We start from the raw sequence: 19539 nt of genomic DNA on the forward strand, positions 1-19539 counted from the left end.
GGAAAGATACTATAACTGAGGTTCAAACCATGCAGAGAATTACCTTTTTATCAAATCTACAGATTGACAAGTTCTTGCAATGTTAGGAAAAATGTATGAACTGACATGTATTATCAATAATGCACAGTTTTTAGGATTACATTGGTCACCGATGTATGAATGTCAAGTTTGTTCTATGTTGTAATGTTTTTTGTCTTGAAAAATAAAATTAAGTATAAAAAAAAAAAAAGGCACACACACACACACAGACACTTCAAACAAGCTAGGTACACAAGTACTTTGCATTTCCCTCCATTTTTAAAGTGTGTATGTGTATATCTGTATGTATCTCGGAAGCATTGCCAAGGTTATGACATTGAAAGTTTCTCTAAGTTTTACTAAGAATAGCCGTCCTCTGAAGATGACCAGCAATCTTTCCCAACACAGGGCACAAGGAGTTTATCGTCAGGTTTCTCTCCCTAGCAATAGTGAACTTTCATTCATTACCAACCCACTAGAGGGCAGTCTGGTTTTATTTTCCAAAAGAAAATGATGCTCGGAAGTACACCACCACTTACTGTGTGAACCAGGCTACTGGAGAGGTCAAGTGAGAATTCAGATGTGTTCAGTGTGGATTAATAAACCAACCAGATACAATCAGATACAAAAATCTGAGATTTATTGAACTTGAAAATAGCATTAAATTCCACTTAAACATTCATTATAAGTAAATATACCTACAACATTACACTGAAAATATCACCAACCACATATAAAACCATGGATACAGTGGATCAGTTCAAATGTAAAAAGCAACTCAACAGCTAAAAACAAAGCCCTCAAGAGGAATCTTCAGACCGAACACAAAGAGCAAAAGGCCATGCACAAAAGAATTATCCGATGTTAGTTGTTAGAAATGCTGGTTCATCAAGACACCGATGCTTCTGCTCCCTCTGTTGTTTTGCGTGCTGATAAGTATGCTCAGTCCATTCTGTGGTCCAAGTCTTTGCCTCGAAGTGAAGTACTATCACCAAGATACGACATGAAAACATTTCAGAGCCCTGTTATTTTGCCAATTCGAAAAAAAAAAACTGCAACGAAAACAAGACATGCTAAAATCTCTGATTTCAACCCCAGACATACCTCGACACAATGGAGGAAGATTGGAAGAGAAGCACTAGCACCACTAGGCATAAAGCCCCGAGGGTGTCTCTTGTCTCTCTGGCACGTGCAGTTTTGCTCAGTTATGGCCTTCTGCTTCCAGTGAGAAAGCAAAAACATGACAGACCAACAGTCAGACGCTGCCTTTTTTTCCTGCCTTCTTGTGGAACATGAGATCAGTAGCAAAAGGAGACGACCAAATGCTAGGTTTGGGGGTGGGCGGACGTGTGGGTAACCTCTACAGCTTGAGATACATGGAGTAATCAGCAGGACGCGATTAACGTCAATTCAAACGTAGGCACTCGTGGCTCTTCAACAGTGCACAGCAACAGCAGTCGAGAGGAAAAAAAATGTTTTAAATCTGACAGAGAAAAACAAAAAATATCCTCCCAAAAAGCAAGACTGACTCTGACAAGTTACTCCTGAAGAAATCTGGCTCGCAAGGTTACAAAAAGTGTTTCAGCTCAACATCACAAACATATGTTGGGATCAATGGAACAGTATCTCACTAAATGGTTCACTTGTAAATATCATATATTTAAAAAAGACCATGGCAAAATACTTTGAACATGATGCGATGTGGGACGTCTTTGGTGCTCAATGTCGCAGAAAAATGAACAGAACCATGTGTGTGAGGTCCAGAGAAGTGTTTGGCCTCATTTCCACTTCAAACTGAGGGTGGTAAAGACAATGGACATAAGAAAACAGAAGTGCTGTGTTAGAACAGGAACCCACAGAAAAAAACCCAACTCACATCTGAAAGTGTACTGTATGGCTATACACAAATCCTTCAATTCAGGCAAGGCTCCAAAGGCTTAGTGATTTGTTTCTGTACTTCAGCCACTGATCGTCTCCTTCAACTCCCTTTAGAGTTCTGCCCCGAGATGGACTGAGTGCAAGAGTCGGCCATCTTGAAACAGGGAGGTCTGGACTTTAGACAAACGCACATATTGAAGAAGAGACACAACAACCAAAGCCCTCCATTATTACACGTTAATCAGTCTATCTTGGCTATTAATATTATTATCAACATAACTCCATTAGTACTAGATGCTGAAATTCAAATATTTCTATGTACCTTGTGAATGTTTATATACGAACAAAAACAAACAAACATCACAGCATAGATGCAGTTCGTCTGAATATATTCTGGGAAATGATATTTTCATTAGAACCACACAGTAATTAGGGTCTCTCTTTGCTTGCATATACAATACCAGTAAATGAGTATGCTGCAAATGGAAAGGACAAATCAAACCCTTCTTTTGGAGTGACTCTACTGTTCCATAAAAAGCTCGAGGAACATGTTTGAAGGGAGCTGAGAGACTGAAAACTATTGGGTCAGCCGAGCTGAGGGCACCGCCTGCAGACACAAAGTGCTGATAAATGACAAATCCCAGCCCAGTGACCCATAGACTGACACTTGTTTCACCACAGCCTGCGGCGGGCCGGTCCCCTGGTGGGAGAGTCGAGGCCGATCTCATCACATCTTTTTTTGTTATTCTGGAGTGTTGATGGGAGTGAGATGGAATACACAAAAGATTATTGGAGATCTGCTTCAATCAAACATGACCAAACCAGCCAGCACAGGTCCACCTTCTTTTGGTGTGATTGGTCGTAATTCAAGAAGGCAGACGACATGAAAAGAAAATCAGTTCTCAGAGGAATCCCAGTGGTGCAAAGTCCACAACACACACTGCCGCCCTCAGAGTGGAAACTGCTTTTTTTTACTGCATGATGAAGCCAGGCTGTGGGGTCATGCGAGGTGGGGGCCTCTGCGGCAAAGCAGGGGGATACTGAGATAGATAGTGGCTGGGGTAGCCAGAAGGGACATTAGGGAAGGGCTGGCCTGTTCGGGGAGGAATCGGAGGGTATGGTGACGCAGAGTAGAAGACAGAGGGCTGAGGGGCAGACATCATTGGATTAAGAATTGGGGTTGGCTGGGATGGAGGAGCCGGGGGTTTCCTCCTAGGTTGGGGGACAGGGGAGGAACTGTTGCCGTCTGTGAGGAGGGAGGCCGCTGACACATCCTGAGATCGGGAGGTGGTCACAGACACCTGGGGGAGCCGCTGGCCCTTCAGCACCATCTCCTGCAGCTTCTCGATTTTCACCCTCCTCAGGTGAGCGAGCTTCCTGTTGCTGTGATAAGAATCGATGAAGGAATCCAGGGTCATGTCGCCATCCAGGAACGAATCAGCCATATTCTGTTGACAGAGGTGAAGAGAATTGAGACAGTTTTAGAGGGAGACTAGAATTACTGCAGTGCGGTTGTATGCCTCCTTCAACCAGTGCGGCATCCGTTTACATATTTCTACATACTTTTCCCACAAGATTCATCTAAGGTCACTGTGACCACATACATGATCGCTTTTTCTTTGAGTCCAAGTAACAACTGATAAAAAGTTTAAGATATTCCCTCAAGCAGTCTTGAGATATTCAAGAGGCCAAAACATGTTTTTTAAACCAATGTGACATTGACCTTTGACCACTGAAATCGAATCAGTTAATCAGTGAGTCCAAGTGAATTGTACCAGATGTAACTAAATTCCCTACAGGCAGTCCTAATATATCACATTCACAGGGACGTGAGGAGACCTTGACCTTGATCTTTGACCTTCAGACACCAAAATCTAATAAGTTCATCTTTGAGTCAAAGTAAAAGTTTGTGCCAAATCTGCAGCATTCCCTTGAGCTGATCTTAAGATATCACGTTCAAGAAAAACAAACATATTTTGTGAAGCCATTGTGACTTTGACCTTCGGCGACCAAAATGAAATCCAAGTTCAATTGTTTTTGCTAAATGTGAAAGGATTCCCTCAAGGCGTTCATGGGATACCGTGCTCACGAGAATGGGAAGGACAACCAAAAAACATAATGACTCTGGCCATTGGCGGCTGCCGGGGCGGAGGCATAAAAAGTCCTTTCTGATTCTCATTCAACGTTAGTCAAAATCATTCCCCCCCCTCACATCTGCCAGCCGGCGGATGTGAAGTGGGGAAAGTGCGGGACTGTTCACATCACAACTCCAAATAAAACTATTTTGATCAGTCCACCGTACATGACATCTCATCTATCCCTCACTAATCAGATTTGAAACATTGATTTTACTTTTAGTTCACATATGTACTGTTAGGTGTCTTGCCTGTTTTTAACCTTGATTTTACTTTTCAAGTATTCTAGACTATACTAGAATGGCACAGTAAACTAGACTCCCATAAATATGTCTGAATTTTATGATCAAGATTCACCCCAAATTCTCTTGAGAAATCAAGGAAAATGTTGAAAATCCCACAATGTTGGATAAAGTGAAACAAATACCTGGATCCGCAACAAAGATTTGAGGTAATCTGTCCAGTAGTTTTTGTGTAATCTTGCTAACTAACACAGTGAACAAAAAACCCAGATGAAAACATAACGTCCTTGGCAGAGGTAATGACGCCATAATTGGTTAGACACGTGATTCTAAAAGGTCCCAGTTTTCTTACTGGATAGTTACTTATTGTGGTAAAAAGTAGTAACCAAGAGAGATTAAGAATTAAAAACGTCATACTGTCCCAGGAGCAGCATGAGGAAGCTTCCCAGCTTACACCAGGACAAAGTCTCTCATTTCATGCATGTCACTGCATTGTTACCGTCACTGTTGCTCATCTCACTGAGTTCCAAAACCTTTCATCAAGTGTTACACAATAGTCATTCCATGACAATGTGGTTATACAACACACAATGTGTTGTGCACAACTGGTTAACATCTTCTCATCGTACAGAGCTGACTTACCCCGGCATGCTGTTAGAGCACATGTAAACCTATGATTATTATGTAATGTCAAACCTCTAGTGTTGTTAAAATAAATCCAGTTAAACCAGGATTATTTGACACTTCAACAAGAGGCTTATCTGAAGCTAAATAAATCTAGACATACTTGATGTGATGGTCAATTAAAGAGTAATAATTAGATGGTTGACCGGAGATGAACAAGATGAACAAGATGAAACGGAGATTAATCATTAATCACTTCAGTGTGAAATTAATTATTCCATTGTTTGTTTTGTTTTCTCAAGTACAACTGGAAAGACACTTTTTCAGGAACGTTAATTTACAATCTATTCATTATTAAGGGTAAAATTAAATATTCATCTAGACGGATCAATAAAATTATTAAGGATCCGATATAATCAATGCAAATTAAAAACATTGATATCTTGAGCTATGTGACAAGCCAATGAGCTGTTATCAAACTACTGATGTTTAAGTTGGACAATGAACCCTAAGAACATGTGGGATTACTTACATTTGCTTTGTTTTAGTTTTTTCAGAAAAACAATTATGCTCAGGAGGAAAGGAGATCTGTAATTTATTTTCATTTGCACTTAAAGTGTAGGTTAAGTGTTGACTTTGGTTATTACTAAGTTCTAACTGTTATAAAATATATTGTGTAAGTCACTAAATATGAGTGAAGGTTTACACATGAATTGTGTTTTAATGAAGAATAAATGGAAACCTTAAATTCTGAAAGGTCTTTGAGGATTCCTCAAGGTAACTGAAAACATTTGGACTTGAACATGAGAAATGTAGCACTGAACAATACAAGGTCTGTTATTATTCTTTTCCATACAGAGAGCAGATTATTTTTAATTTATTAGTTTGGAAGATAAATAAAATAGTTAAATCATAGTTTAATTTTGTGATTTGAAATTGTAAAACTCGTATCAATCACAGGCCCCTAAATCAAAACAAAACTGTGACAAACTTTGTGTTATCGAAACCTCTTGTGTTGACCAGTCAGCAGTGGTTCTTTACGCAGATTCTCACACACTGGAAGAAATTAATACATTTGATTATTTGTGTAGAAATTGGCCTGTGCATGGTTGTTTTTCATAACTCTGCTTTTGTTGGTTATGTCAGAGATCGGAAAGTTCAAGAAACTGTGATCCATCAACAAACCCTGATGGTACCATCTACAGACACTTTTTTACTGAAAAGGGAACTTGATAAGTTTGATGGATCCCTCAGAAAGGACAGGTAGCTGTTGCAGGGATGCAAATTATAACCACAGGCTCTGCAACTAGTTTTAGATCTGAACAACGAAGCCTCTGTACGAGTGGACATCAACAACTGGAAAAGCAGGTACAATAAACTACGTGGTTTCACTGGGACATACATGAATTCATTTATGGAGAGAGCAGGAGAATGCTTACCTCTGTCTCCTCTTCTATTTTGGCTCCCTCCGCCTGCAGCAGGGCCAGCAAAGTGTCCAGGGAGGTGTTTCCTGACTTGTGGTCTGTTAAATCACAAGACAGTAACAACACAAATATTATTATTCTGCACTGAGCAGAAGCAACTTGTCATACTCTTCATACTTTTCATACCATCCACCACACATAAATAGTGTTGGCATGTAATGACTGACAATAAACAAATGTTAAGCACATTGTGAAAAAGATTTTTAGACCAATAGTTAATAGTAAAGTTACTCTTAATGCTCAGATGCTTTTGATGGAGCTAAATTTAATGCAAAAAATTATAGTGCTTTTCCAATCTTATCAACCTTTTACATTACATTACATTTAGCTGACGCTTTTATCCAAAGTGACGAACAATAAGTGCATTCAACCATGAGGGTACAAACCCAGAACAGTAAGAATCAAGTAAGTACAATTTGCTTAAAAAAAGCCAAACTGCAAGTGCTACATGTAAGTGGCATATACGTGCAACTAAACATAATTTTTTATTTTTATAAATATAAACACCAGAGTTGACGATGGTTATTAGACATCATCTTCTTAACCAAGGTATAGTCGGAAGAGATGTGTTTTTAGTTTGCGGCGGAAGATGTTTAGACTTTCTGCTGTCCTGATGTCATTCCACCATTTAGGAGCCAGGACAGCAAACAGTCCTGATTTTGTTGAGTGGCTAGCTGTCCCTCGCAGTGAGGGAGCAACAAGCCGATTGGCAGATGCAGAGCGGAGTGGACGGGCTGGGGTGTAACGTTTGACCATGTACTGGATGTAGACTGGAACCGATCCGTCGACAGCACGGTACACAAGTACTGGCGTCTTGAAACAGATGCGGGCAGCCACTGGTAACCAGTGAAGGGAGCAGAGGAGCGGAGTAGTGTGAGTGAACTTAGGTTAAAGACCTGTCGAGCTGCTGCATTCTGGATAAGCTGCAGAGGTCGGATAGCACTAGCAGGTAGACCTGCCAGGATGGAGTTGCAGTAATCTAGGCGTGAAATGACCTCACAGAATTGACCCAACTTTTTCCATCACACACCGGTCATACACTGTCGGCAAAGCCATCAGGGGCGATTTGGGGTTCAGTATCTTGGGTTCAGTCCGCACAATTGGATACGAACTTTCTCCAGAGGTGGCCTTTCACACATCAGGAGATCGCAGCAGCAGATTCTCTGCTCAGACGTGTTCACAACAACACAGCATTCTCTGGAGCGTTCAGGTGAGGAGTTGTGCAGAATGCAGGAGGCAGGACGTAACATATATAAAAAACCTCTGCTCCTATAAGCAGAGGTTCTCTTGACCTCATCATCAATGTCTTCTACGTGTGTAGAGGATCTCCTGCTGTGTTATCACATCTGCTTCTGGACTTTCTGCAGCCACTCTAGAAAACCAGGAGATTCTCCAGAATTCAGTACATGTCTTAAAGCAGCTCTAGTGTCATTTTACTCTTCTGCATTCACGGCAGTAGTCTTTACGACAAAGACCCTTTTGTACCATTACAATCTGACAATTCCTCACCTCTTTTATGAAATCACTTCAACACATTTGAGTCACAAGGTTCTTGTGTACTGTTTATAAAACGCTAGAAGCAGCACAGATGTATTCTAGACAAAGTGTGATCCATTCCTAAATTAACCAAGGAACTCTTGGGCTGAAATTAATGCATCGCTAATAACAGGTTTTAATGAGCCCATCACACAAAGCTGAGGCGGGATATGGGAAATCTTCCAGTCGTCCAAACAGCCGTAACGCCTCTCTGTTTGCTGTGAACATGCAAAGCCGCACTGAGTCAACTGAAACCATCTTGGTGTCTCTAAGGAGGAGGCCTGTTTTGTTTGTGTTCCTAAGCAGGACTGAAAGTTTAAAACCAACCGGAGCAGAGACTGCAAACACGCATGGTGGCGTCCTGACAATTGACCAGTGACACATGACTAGTTACTGATCTCCACCGCCCTCAACTCACCTTCACCAAGCCCAGCCGACAGGGATCTCTAATTACACGAGAGACTTCGGTCTGACATGATTTGCTGTTCTTGGCTAATGTCTGCGCATGGCCACCCAGTGAACAAAGCTGTACAGTAAATAATTTATGCATTGGACATTGAATTAAATATAGGTCAGCCCAGGTTTTTACAATGTCTAACAAGATTTCGTTGATAATTATCATCTTTAACCCTGCCAGGGTCATTGGTTCTAAACAAAATAATGACACAAATACACTCACTAGTCATGATCAAGAGGCAAAAATTCTAAATTATGCAACCTCTTCAGTGACTCACTGGCATTTCCTTGACTGTGACTTAGGAATTTAACAGTTTCCCTGGTTAAAAAAGGGTTACAAATGGCAAATGAGTGACTGGGATTAAGTGCTTTAAAAGGTTAACGAATAAAAGAGAGAACAAACAACAAGGTCCGGTCTTGACAGAAAGGTGGGGCCAAGCGTCATTCTCCTCCCACCCTCCTCTCAGGTTGGTAAAGCATTCCCTGCTTCAAGGCGTCTGCCAGTTGTCTGAACATGTGCCCGTGCCTGCCTAACAGCAGTAACTGCCAGTGATCACACCAATAAAGTATTCCAAGACCACAGGTCTTTCACACACACCTGTATCATGCTGGTGCGTCAATTTCAGCTCATTCATTAGGGAAAAGCATCATTAGATTTGTCTAAGCATCAGCCAGGCCACTTTTCTTCTTAGACGTGTTGACAAACTGACATGTGAGGAACAACCATGAAAAGAAAGCCACAGAGCCAACTAAATAGTTTAGAGGGATTCCAGCAACAACGCCAGACCAAAATTTCTGTCTAATTGGCAGATTTACTGGTGAAAATGTTATCTTGTTGGCACTCGCGCCCCAAAACCTCATGTTGCTATGCCAAATTTCACTGACGATAGAAAATCTTCAAATATAGAAGCTTCACTCTTCACACAAAGCCCTTTTTCCAAAGTGATCTCCCATTACACTCCGTCTCGCTCTCTTTCCATAACAGGGAGGACTCTCAGGCATATCAGCAGCACTCCTCCACACAAAGCTGCGATTCTCTGGCCGAGCAGGGAGCCTGCCGAGCGCACAACACACAGCCTGGGCCTGGAGATCATGAGACAGCCATTTAGTAAATGAATCCACTCCGACCTCTGCGTTGAGTCTGGGGGTTTGGCCTGCCTCACTGCCTTTTCTCCCTCTCTCTGAGCCTCCTAACTTTCCAGACTGTTAGTCCCATCATCCACCACTCCCTCCCTCCCTCCCACCCACTAGGGCTGGTTTACAGCAGCTTGCCTGGAAGCACAATGGCCCACTGTGGGGCTGTGCTGTTCTCTGATGCAGTGGATGGTGGTGGAGGTGGTGGTGAGAGGCCTCCAGAGCCTGACGGACAGTGAAGGTTAATGCAGAGGCCACACATTTCCTCGAGAAAGAAACATGGAGGGGGAAGGGGTGTGTGCTTATGACGTAACTGTACACAAACAACTGCACAGCAAGCTACTCTACATCTCTCATCTGGGTCAATCGGCTACGTTTTTGCTCAGCACTGAGCGACACTCTCCTTCCCCAGCTGCTCTATGGCAAATCCACAACTAGGACGGCGAGTGCATGGAAGGCGGGGGGCGGGGGGGGACACCGGGTAACCTACATTTGACAAAAGCCATTGCTTGCTGACAACAAACAAAAACTGCTGAACAGCATCTCTCCTGTGTGAGGGATTCTGTGCACTGGGTCTGGGGCTTGGAATCTTAGAAGACTGCTTCAGGTGGTACAGACTGTCGACTGACATCACAACAAGCTAAACATGTGAGCATGGATCAAAATAACAACAATAATCTTCCAGAGTCAGCAGAGAAGGAGACAAAGTCAAACTTTTATCAGCGCAGCCACGTAGTGAATGGGCGGCACGCTATTTTGAGAAGGCTGCTTGGCAACCACTGTGTCAACCAGGTCACAAGTATCGTCACTCTGTCTTCTTCACACAAGGAAGGAAGTACAGAGAAGGTGTTTAGTGAGGGATATTACAGTCTTGTAAGGCTGTATATCCCTGCAGTAGAGATCTAAATCAGATCTGGAACTTGCCCAACCCGAACAGCATTTAGCAACATGACGACAGGGCTTCTGGTGACACAGCCGCTACGGCCTGCGATAGAAAAAGTGGGAACTGGTGAAACAGGTCCCTTCACAGATGTTCACACAGAGAGCATGAGAACAAACACACATTACGCAACACTGAACCTATGACGGTAAAAGAAGTTTCATTTTAAACCAAACTACCTAAAATCATCATGTTATCATTCTGGAAACTTTGATGTTGCATTAAAATGATGCTTGGAGTGGAAATCTGTTCCTACAGGAGACACGCTGCTGTAAAAAAACTTGAATTCCCTGATTTGTTTTATGATATGTGAACATAAATCAAAATAGATCCATATATGGACCAATCCTAGTGTTTATCTCAGCTTGGATTTAGGTCAACAAAAAAATCAACTATTGTTAAAACTGATTTCTTCTCTTTAGTTGTTTTTTCAAGCAAAAATGCTCAGCATGTAATAATCCAGATTCTCACAGTAAACTGTGTAGTGAGGCTGCAACGAATGATTGCTTTCGGGTTAATGTATTCTGCTGATTACTTGAAATAAATCAGTTAATAGTTTAGTCTATGAAATGTTAAATATTGAAAAAAATGACCACGGTAATGTCTTTATTGTTTTGTCTGACTAACAGTACTAATATTCAATTTAAAATAAAACATCCTCAGACTTAAGAATAATTGGCATCCCTGCTTGAAAAATAACATTTGATTAACTGATAGCAAAAAAGTTGCCGATTTATTTTCTGTAAATCAGCTAATTGATTAATCGATTAATCATTGTTTGGTTATGAAGTGTTTCATATATTTCAATAAAGTTAGTTATTTGTTTTTATGTGCTTTCTGATTTTGTAATAGTGAAAAGGATATACAAATAAAATGTATTATTATCATATATTATTATTGAATAGCTAACTTCTACAGCTGCATCATTAAGAGCATCTTGACCAGCTGTATCACCGTGTGGTATGGGAGCACCACTGCAATGGACTACAAGTGCCTGCACATCTACCACCACAGAGTCCACTATCTCAACACACAGATGCTTCACTCTGCACACACGCCCACGCCCACGTTTCTTTGCACATATTTATATTTTTGATATATATATATATTTTAATTGTTTTTAATAACTCTTAAAGCACTGTATTTGTAGCAGAAGGCAAAGTAAGAATTTCATTGTATATTCGACAGATAAAACACTTTCAACTTTCGACTCTAGGAAAGTGTGAAGGGAAATTTTTCAACATTAGCCAATATTCAACAGAGCAAGCCATTCATTAGTTAATGGGGGAACTTATGACCAGATTGAATGATAATGATAGTTAATCATTAGTTGCAGTCCTATTTTAAATGGTGTATCATCAAAGTATTCGTAGTTTAATTGGTAAAGCAAGGCCTCGGAGGGTTGTGTTCCAGGGTGTGTTTAACTTCACAAGTGTCTGTTCTGCTTTCTGATTACAATCTTGTGAGATAACAACAGAAGATAAGCTTAATAATTCTACTACTGTAATTTGTGATTTCACTCTATATTTTTGAAAATGTAATGACATTACTTTTTGTATGTTTAAAATCACATGCATCTAGAACTATTTGCAGTTATATTGTTAGTTAATACAGTATATTCATACCTGGGCTTAAAGGGTTAGTTCACCCAGAAATTAAAATTCAGTCATTATCTACTCTACGAGCAGTATGGAGGCAGGTTATGCTTTTTTTCTGTTGTTTTTTTTACGACCGAAGATCACTTATGTCTTCAATTGTATTGTATTTGGCCGGAACACTGTTTACCTCTGAAACTCCAAAAGTGTTTTGTGGACTCAAACACTCCAAAAAAAGACTGGATTAAGTGGTGATTTGTGTGTATTGTCCTATGTTTGTCCTCCGAGTTCATGTATCAGTCACATGTACAAGTGTGTTCAAATTTCTTCCGAGCTGGCTGACATTAAAAATTCAAGACGGTGAGATAAACTAATCAATAAAAAATGTCTTGCTGCTGTAGCTGATGCGTTGCGGCCGTACCGAGAGTGGACTTGCGGAGCTGATAGGACTCAAAGCTCTCCTGAAGGCAGCTGTAGCACTTGGTCAGCTGCTCCTTCTTATGCTCCAGTACTGGATGCAGGGCGAGGTTCTGCTCGGCCAGCGTTCGGTTGTTGACCAGTGTCTTCTCTTTGCTCTGCTGGACCTCCTGCATCTAAGGGAGAAAACAAAAAGCATCAACAATGTCTTCATATCTTCAGCATGATGGTCTGAAGAGACACAACTTGTCTCTTAGGTCCAGGACCAAAATGTAATGATATCATCATTCTCTATATATAATTCTTCAAACGGAAGCATCTAAGAAATAAAATTGGAAAAGGTTATTCATGAATATCAACTATGAATCATCGCGCTTAAACTGCCAGTTTTCACACATCTCCCACAATCCTCTTTACATATTTAGAAAAACAAATCATTACCACAAACTGTTCAAAATCTTTTCTTTACAACAAGAAAAAAATTATCTTTTACCATTTTATTTCAGCAGTTTAACAGGTTTCATTTTCCTTTTTTTTTAAAGTTAAAAGTTAAAAAGTTCAATAAGTTGAAAGTCGAAAATAAAATGGAAGAAAACTAAAAATATATATTTTTTAAAACTACTTCAAGGACATTACTAAAAGGTAGCAATTTGTCATTTTGCTTAATCCGTCTGGTTATTGAAGAAAATATAAATTAAAACATCTCTAATTACACCCTTAACAACATTAAGAAAGGTAAAATACAAGCTCATCCAGTTGTAATAACGACTGGATGAACAACAGACCCTTCTGACATGTCATCGCAGGTTGGATCAAATGACAAATCATGGGGGCCTTTCATTCAGGTGGGCCAGTATCTGGACCCCACCATTGTGCATGCCGACTCATTCACTGATCCCTGTGTAATAAACAACAGGTGCAGTGAACAGAGTTCTGAAGTTTCCAACACTTATGTATAATTATCATTTTAAGTCATCACTCGTACATAAAGTTGGGTTTCAAAATGTTTTTAAAGGGAACAATAGTGCATACATCTATATTTCACATTTGAAAGTAGAACATTCAAAAGAAATGGCTGACAATAAATCCAATGCACCATATCGTACAGAGGAAGTAAATTTGGTGTCACTGGCTGTTGGGACTTCATAGTCTGAGATACCACTCGGTGTAAAGAAAAAGGTTGCATCAAAACTAAAGGTCACCTGAGTTTTTCAACGATGCTAATTCCGATACTTTGTAAAGCGGAAATGTGATAAACCAAACCCATGATTGAGCTATGACTGCAGTAAAATACTAGTTTCATCAGCTCAAGATGCACATAACCTCAGCACAGTCAGCGGTATGAGCCAAAGCATGGATCAGAAATCAAGGTCTAAACCATACATGGATTTGATGAATCATGAAACCCAAAATAACGTTGAGTAATGAGACGAACCAAAACAATGAGACTAAACAAAACAATAAGCTCAAAGAGGATAAAAGAGGAAGAAGGAAACCTTATTGTTTTTGAGTATTTGGTGACCCTTTCTCATTACAACACAAGCCATTCAATAACTTAATCAAAATTAGACATAACACTTAAAGGTCATTCAGCTAATTTAAAATTGCACTTCCTAAAAAACGGGGGAAGTTGACAGACTTAATGGTTCCTGAAAGGCAATCCCCACATCTTCATTGTGTAATTGTAAATAAACAATTTAAAAAGTGGTGACGACATTATTGCATTTTTCACAGTTTAGAAAACTTCCTTCTAAAGGCTGAGTAGTATTACCGCTGAACTGAGCCTGACCTAAAATAAATGTGGAACGTCACTTTAATGCATGTCTGATCTAAAACAATGAAGTTGGAAGTATAACATGCTATAGTCAGAACAATGGATTAAATAGAAATAACACCCCTGCTACCTCGCAAATGACTCATTTCACACAACCAGCTGACATTTTGTGAGTGTAAATATTACACGGACATGGTGAGAATACGTAGGAGAAACTAAAAATACACTCAAGTGTAGAGGGTGATTATGGAATAGTCTTCTAAAAGTGACTGAGGCGGGCCTTGTTTGGTGGTCGGACTGAATGGGGAAAGGCAACATGACATGCTGGAAAAACAAATTATGTCTACTACCACCACAATTTCAGCCATCAAGGGGTGACCCTTTTGCAAGCGCTGATTCGTTCATTCAATGTTGCCTGCTGAAGAAGCAGACCTTTAAATAGCATCCATAACTGCAGGCCTGTTCTGTCAAACCAAACACATAATTGTTTGCTGGCCAAAGCGCTCTCCAGTGTTCCACTATTAACTCCATAAAGGACTGGAATAATCTGAGGAAATGTAGGTTAAGAGCTTGTCTGAATGGACCACAGGGCCTGAATTTTGTAGAGATGGTGTAATAACCTACTGTCAGACACAGGTCGCTGTAAACAACACTCATACAAAATTTTACATAATGGAGAAACTGAATGAGCAACAAAACACAGCTTTGATTTGAGAACTGAAGACACATGAATAGGTTTTCTCCAGTTTTGGCAAAAACATGACATTTTCTGTAAGAAAAGTCTGGAGCTAGACTGACGGATCAAACAGGCCAGTGAATCCGCTGGTACTTATTATCAGTGTATGTGTCGATCAATGAGTTACAAGAATTTAGAATAAAGAAATGCTGACGTAATTTAGAGACACTGTCACGTTATTTTTTTGTCCACCAGAGACCATGGACTTGTTATTTTCTCAAGGACAAACCTCAGTGTAGATGAAACTTACAAATACTGGGTAAAAGATTAAGTAACTTTTCAAAATGAAACATTTATTTTATAAACTATTACACTGAAGGAGTGTAACAAGTCTCTAAATCCAATCTTCACTTCAGACCTTGATTTGGGGCCGCGATACAGTTAGTCCCTCATTTTTTGTCTTTTTGAGAAGCGATAAAAAAAGTCTCCTCACGCTGCCGACTGGAATGTGCCCAGGAGGTCTACAATCTGAAGGTTATATCTTGAGCCAGTAAACAAGCCTAACTTTACTGTAGACGTGATCATGACTGGAACAAAATAGTCACGTGATACGTGCAATGAAAGTCATGATCAAGGTACTGATATCCTGTATTGCGATTTGAAGTCTTGAGTTTGACATTTTATCCAGGATTTTTGGAAGCAGAAAGCAAACTGACTTCTTTTTGCAAACAGTTGAGTAACTCTGCTGTTCATTCAAGATAAGACAGGTTTCAGAGTATATGTCATTTTTTATGTACACTCTATGGACACCACCTTAAGCAATGCAAATCAATAATATTTTTTAATGTTATGCATTTATGTTCAATTAGTATCGGTTGATAAACGGTCATCAGATTTTCTTAAACTCAAATATTGACATCAGTGTCAGCCTCAAAAGTCCTGTATAGTCCTGCTACAATAGAAAAGCATGTAAAGGTTTGACTGTACTGACGCACATGAGGCATTTATGCACCAAGATGTTCTAATATCTTTTCACTTATGAATTCTGAACTTGGAGTACAGCCTACGTGCTCTGTAAAACCTGTTCCTGGATTAGTGAAGACCTCAAAAAAATAAGGAGGCAAACACGGGAGACAGTGTTCAATTTCATCTCAACTCACTTCCACACGTAGAGTATGATAGAAAGCTTAAATGAGCCATACATCATGTGGTGACTTAATAAAAACTGGGTCATCTTCAAATCCAGATCATTTGGCGTTAGCTCAGTAGGGTAGTCAAAAGGTAGATGATCAACCAGTTGATTAAAAGATCAAACAATTCTTACAATATTTCTTGAAGCTTTAGCTAATATGCAAGTCAAATTTAAACATATACAGTACTGCTGTAGTATATTACCGGCACACAGTGAGTACTCTACACAGGTACGACACATTTAAGGGTCAATTTGTTGGAAAGATTGACGCACTGGATGTAAACAAATTTCCGGGCAGCGCTATTTGCATTATTCAAAAGGCAGCACATGCGTGTTTGTCTATGTGTGTTGTGCAAAATAACTACGGCAGAAGGATTATAGCCTCCAGCAAAGCATGTGTGTCTATATGTGAGGGAGGGGTGTGTGTGTCCATAAACTCCAGCTGTAAAGTCAGTGCCTCTCAGTCCTCTTGAGTTTCACTCAATGCCGTATGACACCCACTGCCTTTTGTTTCCTGTCAGCAGGCTGTTAAGAAAGAATTCCCCAGTCAGTTCCACCTTTGGCTGAGGCGTGTCGTTACTTGGCCTATTCTCCTGCATCTCTACACTAACCTTGTGACTAACTTAAGTCAACAACTATTGCTGTGTCATGGCGACAGACAGGTCCCTCCCTCTCTGTTTCTTGTGGGAAGAGGAAAATGAAACCATGGAGACAATCAGCCAGGGTGTGGATCAAAAACAGAACTGACAACACAAAAGCCTGCTCACAGCACAACATTCATCCAAATGGCTAAAAATACCATACTGTGTTCTTACTTGCTTTTGTAAGGGGAAAATGGATCTGGTGCACATACAGTAGCTTACAGTTTCTCATGTGTGCGGAAACAGGCAAGTGCGTCCCTCACTGTTGTGTAAAAGCCACAGCACCATGACAGCAGACAAAAAAATACCTGTGGCCGGACACTGTGTGTTTAATGTTGGTAATTATTGATCTGAGTCCGGGTTGCAGGGTAAGAAAGGGAAGGAGGAAGAAGAGTGTTTCCTGTAGAGTTTGCACATTACAGTATAAAAAAGAGAGAGACGGGCAGAGAGAGGATCAGTGTGGTGAGGAAATGCCTTCCAACACCAGGGATCTGTTGGGGCTGATGCAGCAGGACATTAGGGCAGATTAAAAGCCCACACTGGAAATGACAGTTTTGGAAGGAGCAGCAGCACGGGGGAAATAATCACAAGCACAAATCCTGTATAAAAATCCTTCTAATCTCTCAGCCCTCTGTCTTGATATACCAAATTTCTGTCCGTGGGAAAGAAAAAAAAACTTTTACATGGACTATGGCTTGTAATCACTGTGTGTATGGAAAAATCCGGGGCTTATCAGGAGCTTATCATGACGAGGGCAGAGTTATGATGCAGTGAAAAGCAGGTGAGGACTGCTGAGACCATAGCGTCTAGATCGGGTTATTGCTACAGATCCAGGATCTCGGCTGTGGCCACATCATGGATCCTGGTGGCAGCTATTTGTGAATTATGATTACAACTAATTTGCTTAGATATACAATACGGCTGTACTACCATTACTGGCAATACTACTATATATCATTACAGTTGTCATTGCTGCACCCTTCATCACTGTCAGACCTCTTTCTCCATTCGAGTTAGACACTTGTCTTTTCTCATTAATGTTGTAAATGTTATTCCGTTGACGTGCACTTCTGTCCCTCCTGGGAAAGGTGATCCCACACGCGTGTCTCTCTGTGAGGTTTGGTAGTTCTTGATTCTATTGATTCAAAATGTGATTTGATGTAACTTTGACAGCTACATCACACACATGAACATACTAAAAACCAGCTCTGAATATATAAGGTTTAATGGAAAAAAACTTGCACCATTTTGTACTATCTTTAATGTACCTTATTGTGTTGCTGCTACCATTGTTATTGTTTTCCGTCCTTATATTTCTTTTTCATTTACGATGATGGTCATGACAATAAGGATCTTTTGAATCTAGTGGGTATATGGGGAATTCAGCTGATAGCCGTTGTCAGTAGAACAGCACTTGGTGTGATTGAAATCTCTTCGTACCAAAGCTGTTGTGGAGCCGATGAACGCGTCACATTTCAGAAGAGGCTGTTAACTATTGTTTTCCTGTGAAGTGCTCTGAGTGCGTGTCGACAGGACAGTCGGCCACAAACTGGCACTTGAGTGAGTGAAGTTTGGTCCGACCCCGACACACACACACAGGGAAGCTAGGCCACCACTTGGGTTGTGTTCCCTGGGAACCTGAGTCAGCTCGGCGAGGTGTCGGTCCTGTTCGACACCGACGAGCGGCTGCTGTCTGGAGAACAATGTCGTCCACTGCGAATCCTCGTGTGTTCAAACTTGAGACACCGCCGCGTCCCAAGGTTAAAGCCCTTCTCTCCCCGACATTACAGTCCCGTTCACGACACATATTCATTAACGTGACGACAAGCGACTATTTCCGTAACCTCTCGCCGAGGAGGACGCTGGGAACGGACAACAAAGGGAAAACAGTGACCGAGTCGGTGGCTAACGCCGGAGAGAAGAGGCGCTCAGCCCCACGTACCTCGTCCATCTCCTGGACCATGTTGCTGAGTTTGATGTCGTCCTCCAGGATCTCGTTGAGCTGTGTCATGGTGTACGCGCTGAACTTGCTGAAAGAAGTCGACATTTTGGCTGCTGTGTCTGAGCTGGTGTCTCCTCCTCTTCTGCTCCCCTCTCTGTGACAGCAGCTGACTGAGCTCCTCTCAGGAACTACACAGGCCCGCTGCTGCGTTCACCGGCATCAAGGAAATGCCGCAATCGCCGGACCCAGTAATCAGGATGTAGGGAACAGTGGTTAACTTTTACCAAGAAAGTGAAAAACACAGTATTTAACTTTGGAGACAAAAACTACACTTCTGAGCATGATGATTGGCTCTTTGCTTGTGTCATTGGCGAACCTAGATTTTTTCAATATCAGGGGCCACAATTAACACAGAGGGGCCAACATCCAGGAACCGTTCCTGATTCACTGAGGTGCACATGTAAGTCATTCTGTGTTTACTGTTGTCTCTATAGCTTTGAGCAAGCCACACATATATATGAATATATTTTAAAAAATAGTTCCATATTTAAAACATTGTGTACTTCAAAAAATCTTAGAGAATTAAAAGTTTAATTCTTAACAAATTGTAATTTATTGATAGTAAGTGATTAGCCCCCCTGGACCCGCCCCTGGTTTGCCCCTAAGGGGACGCTCACAGTTATGCGAATGTGAAGCAGATATCTCTGGTCAAGGTTCCCCAAAGTTTAACCCGACACAAAGCCACTCTGTGATTTGTCTCACTGCAGGAAGCCAGTATTTTATTTGTCTCCTCGCTGGATGTGTGACCGGGCCCTAACAGTGTTAGCATAGTTGCAGATAAGGACAACTTAAGAA

At 40.9% G+C, this 19539-nt stretch overlaps 1 protein-coding gene across 1 annotated transcript; it reads right to left on the reverse strand.

Moving 5' to 3' along the window:
* Positions 1-641: 641 nt before the first annotated feature.
* vps37ba (VPS37B subunit of ESCRT-I a) lies at positions 642-18893 on the reverse strand. The gene is made up of 4 exons (XM_035166375.2): positions 18685-18893; positions 12464-12635; positions 6337-6419; positions 642-3344 (listed from the first exon to the last, which is right to left on the reverse strand). The coding sequence occupies exons 1-4, from the start codon at positions 18787-18789 to the stop codon at positions 2868-2870; spliced, it is 837 nt and encodes a 278-aa protein (XP_035022266.1). The 5' UTR covers positions 18790-18893; the 3' UTR covers positions 642-2867.
* Between the last annotated feature and the right edge of the window lie 646 nt (positions 18894-19539).

This window comes from Hippoglossus stenolepis, chromosome 9 (assembly GCF_022539355.2).
Source record: "Hippoglossus stenolepis isolate QCI-W04-F060 chromosome 9, HSTE1.2, whole genome shotgun sequence".
Taxonomy (NCBI): Eukaryota; Metazoa; Chordata; class Actinopteri; order Pleuronectiformes; family Pleuronectidae; genus Hippoglossus; species Hippoglossus stenolepis.

What these genes read in the sequence shown, in the direction of transcription:
- vps37ba (XM_035166375.2), bottom strand. Translation starts at nt 18,789, where the DNA reads ATGTCGACTTCTTTCAGCAAGTTCAGCGCGTACACCATGACACAGCTC. An exon ending in TGGTCCAGGAGATGGACGAG is followed by an intron (nt 12,636 to 18,684) that starts GTACGTGGGGCT and finishes TTTCTCCCTTAG; the next exon opens with ATGCAGGAGGTCCAGCAGAG. An exon ending in AAATAGAAGAGGAGACAGAG is followed by an intron (nt 3,345 to 6,336) that starts GTAAGCATTCTC and finishes CTCTGTCAACAG; the next exon opens with AATATGGCTGATTCGTTCCT.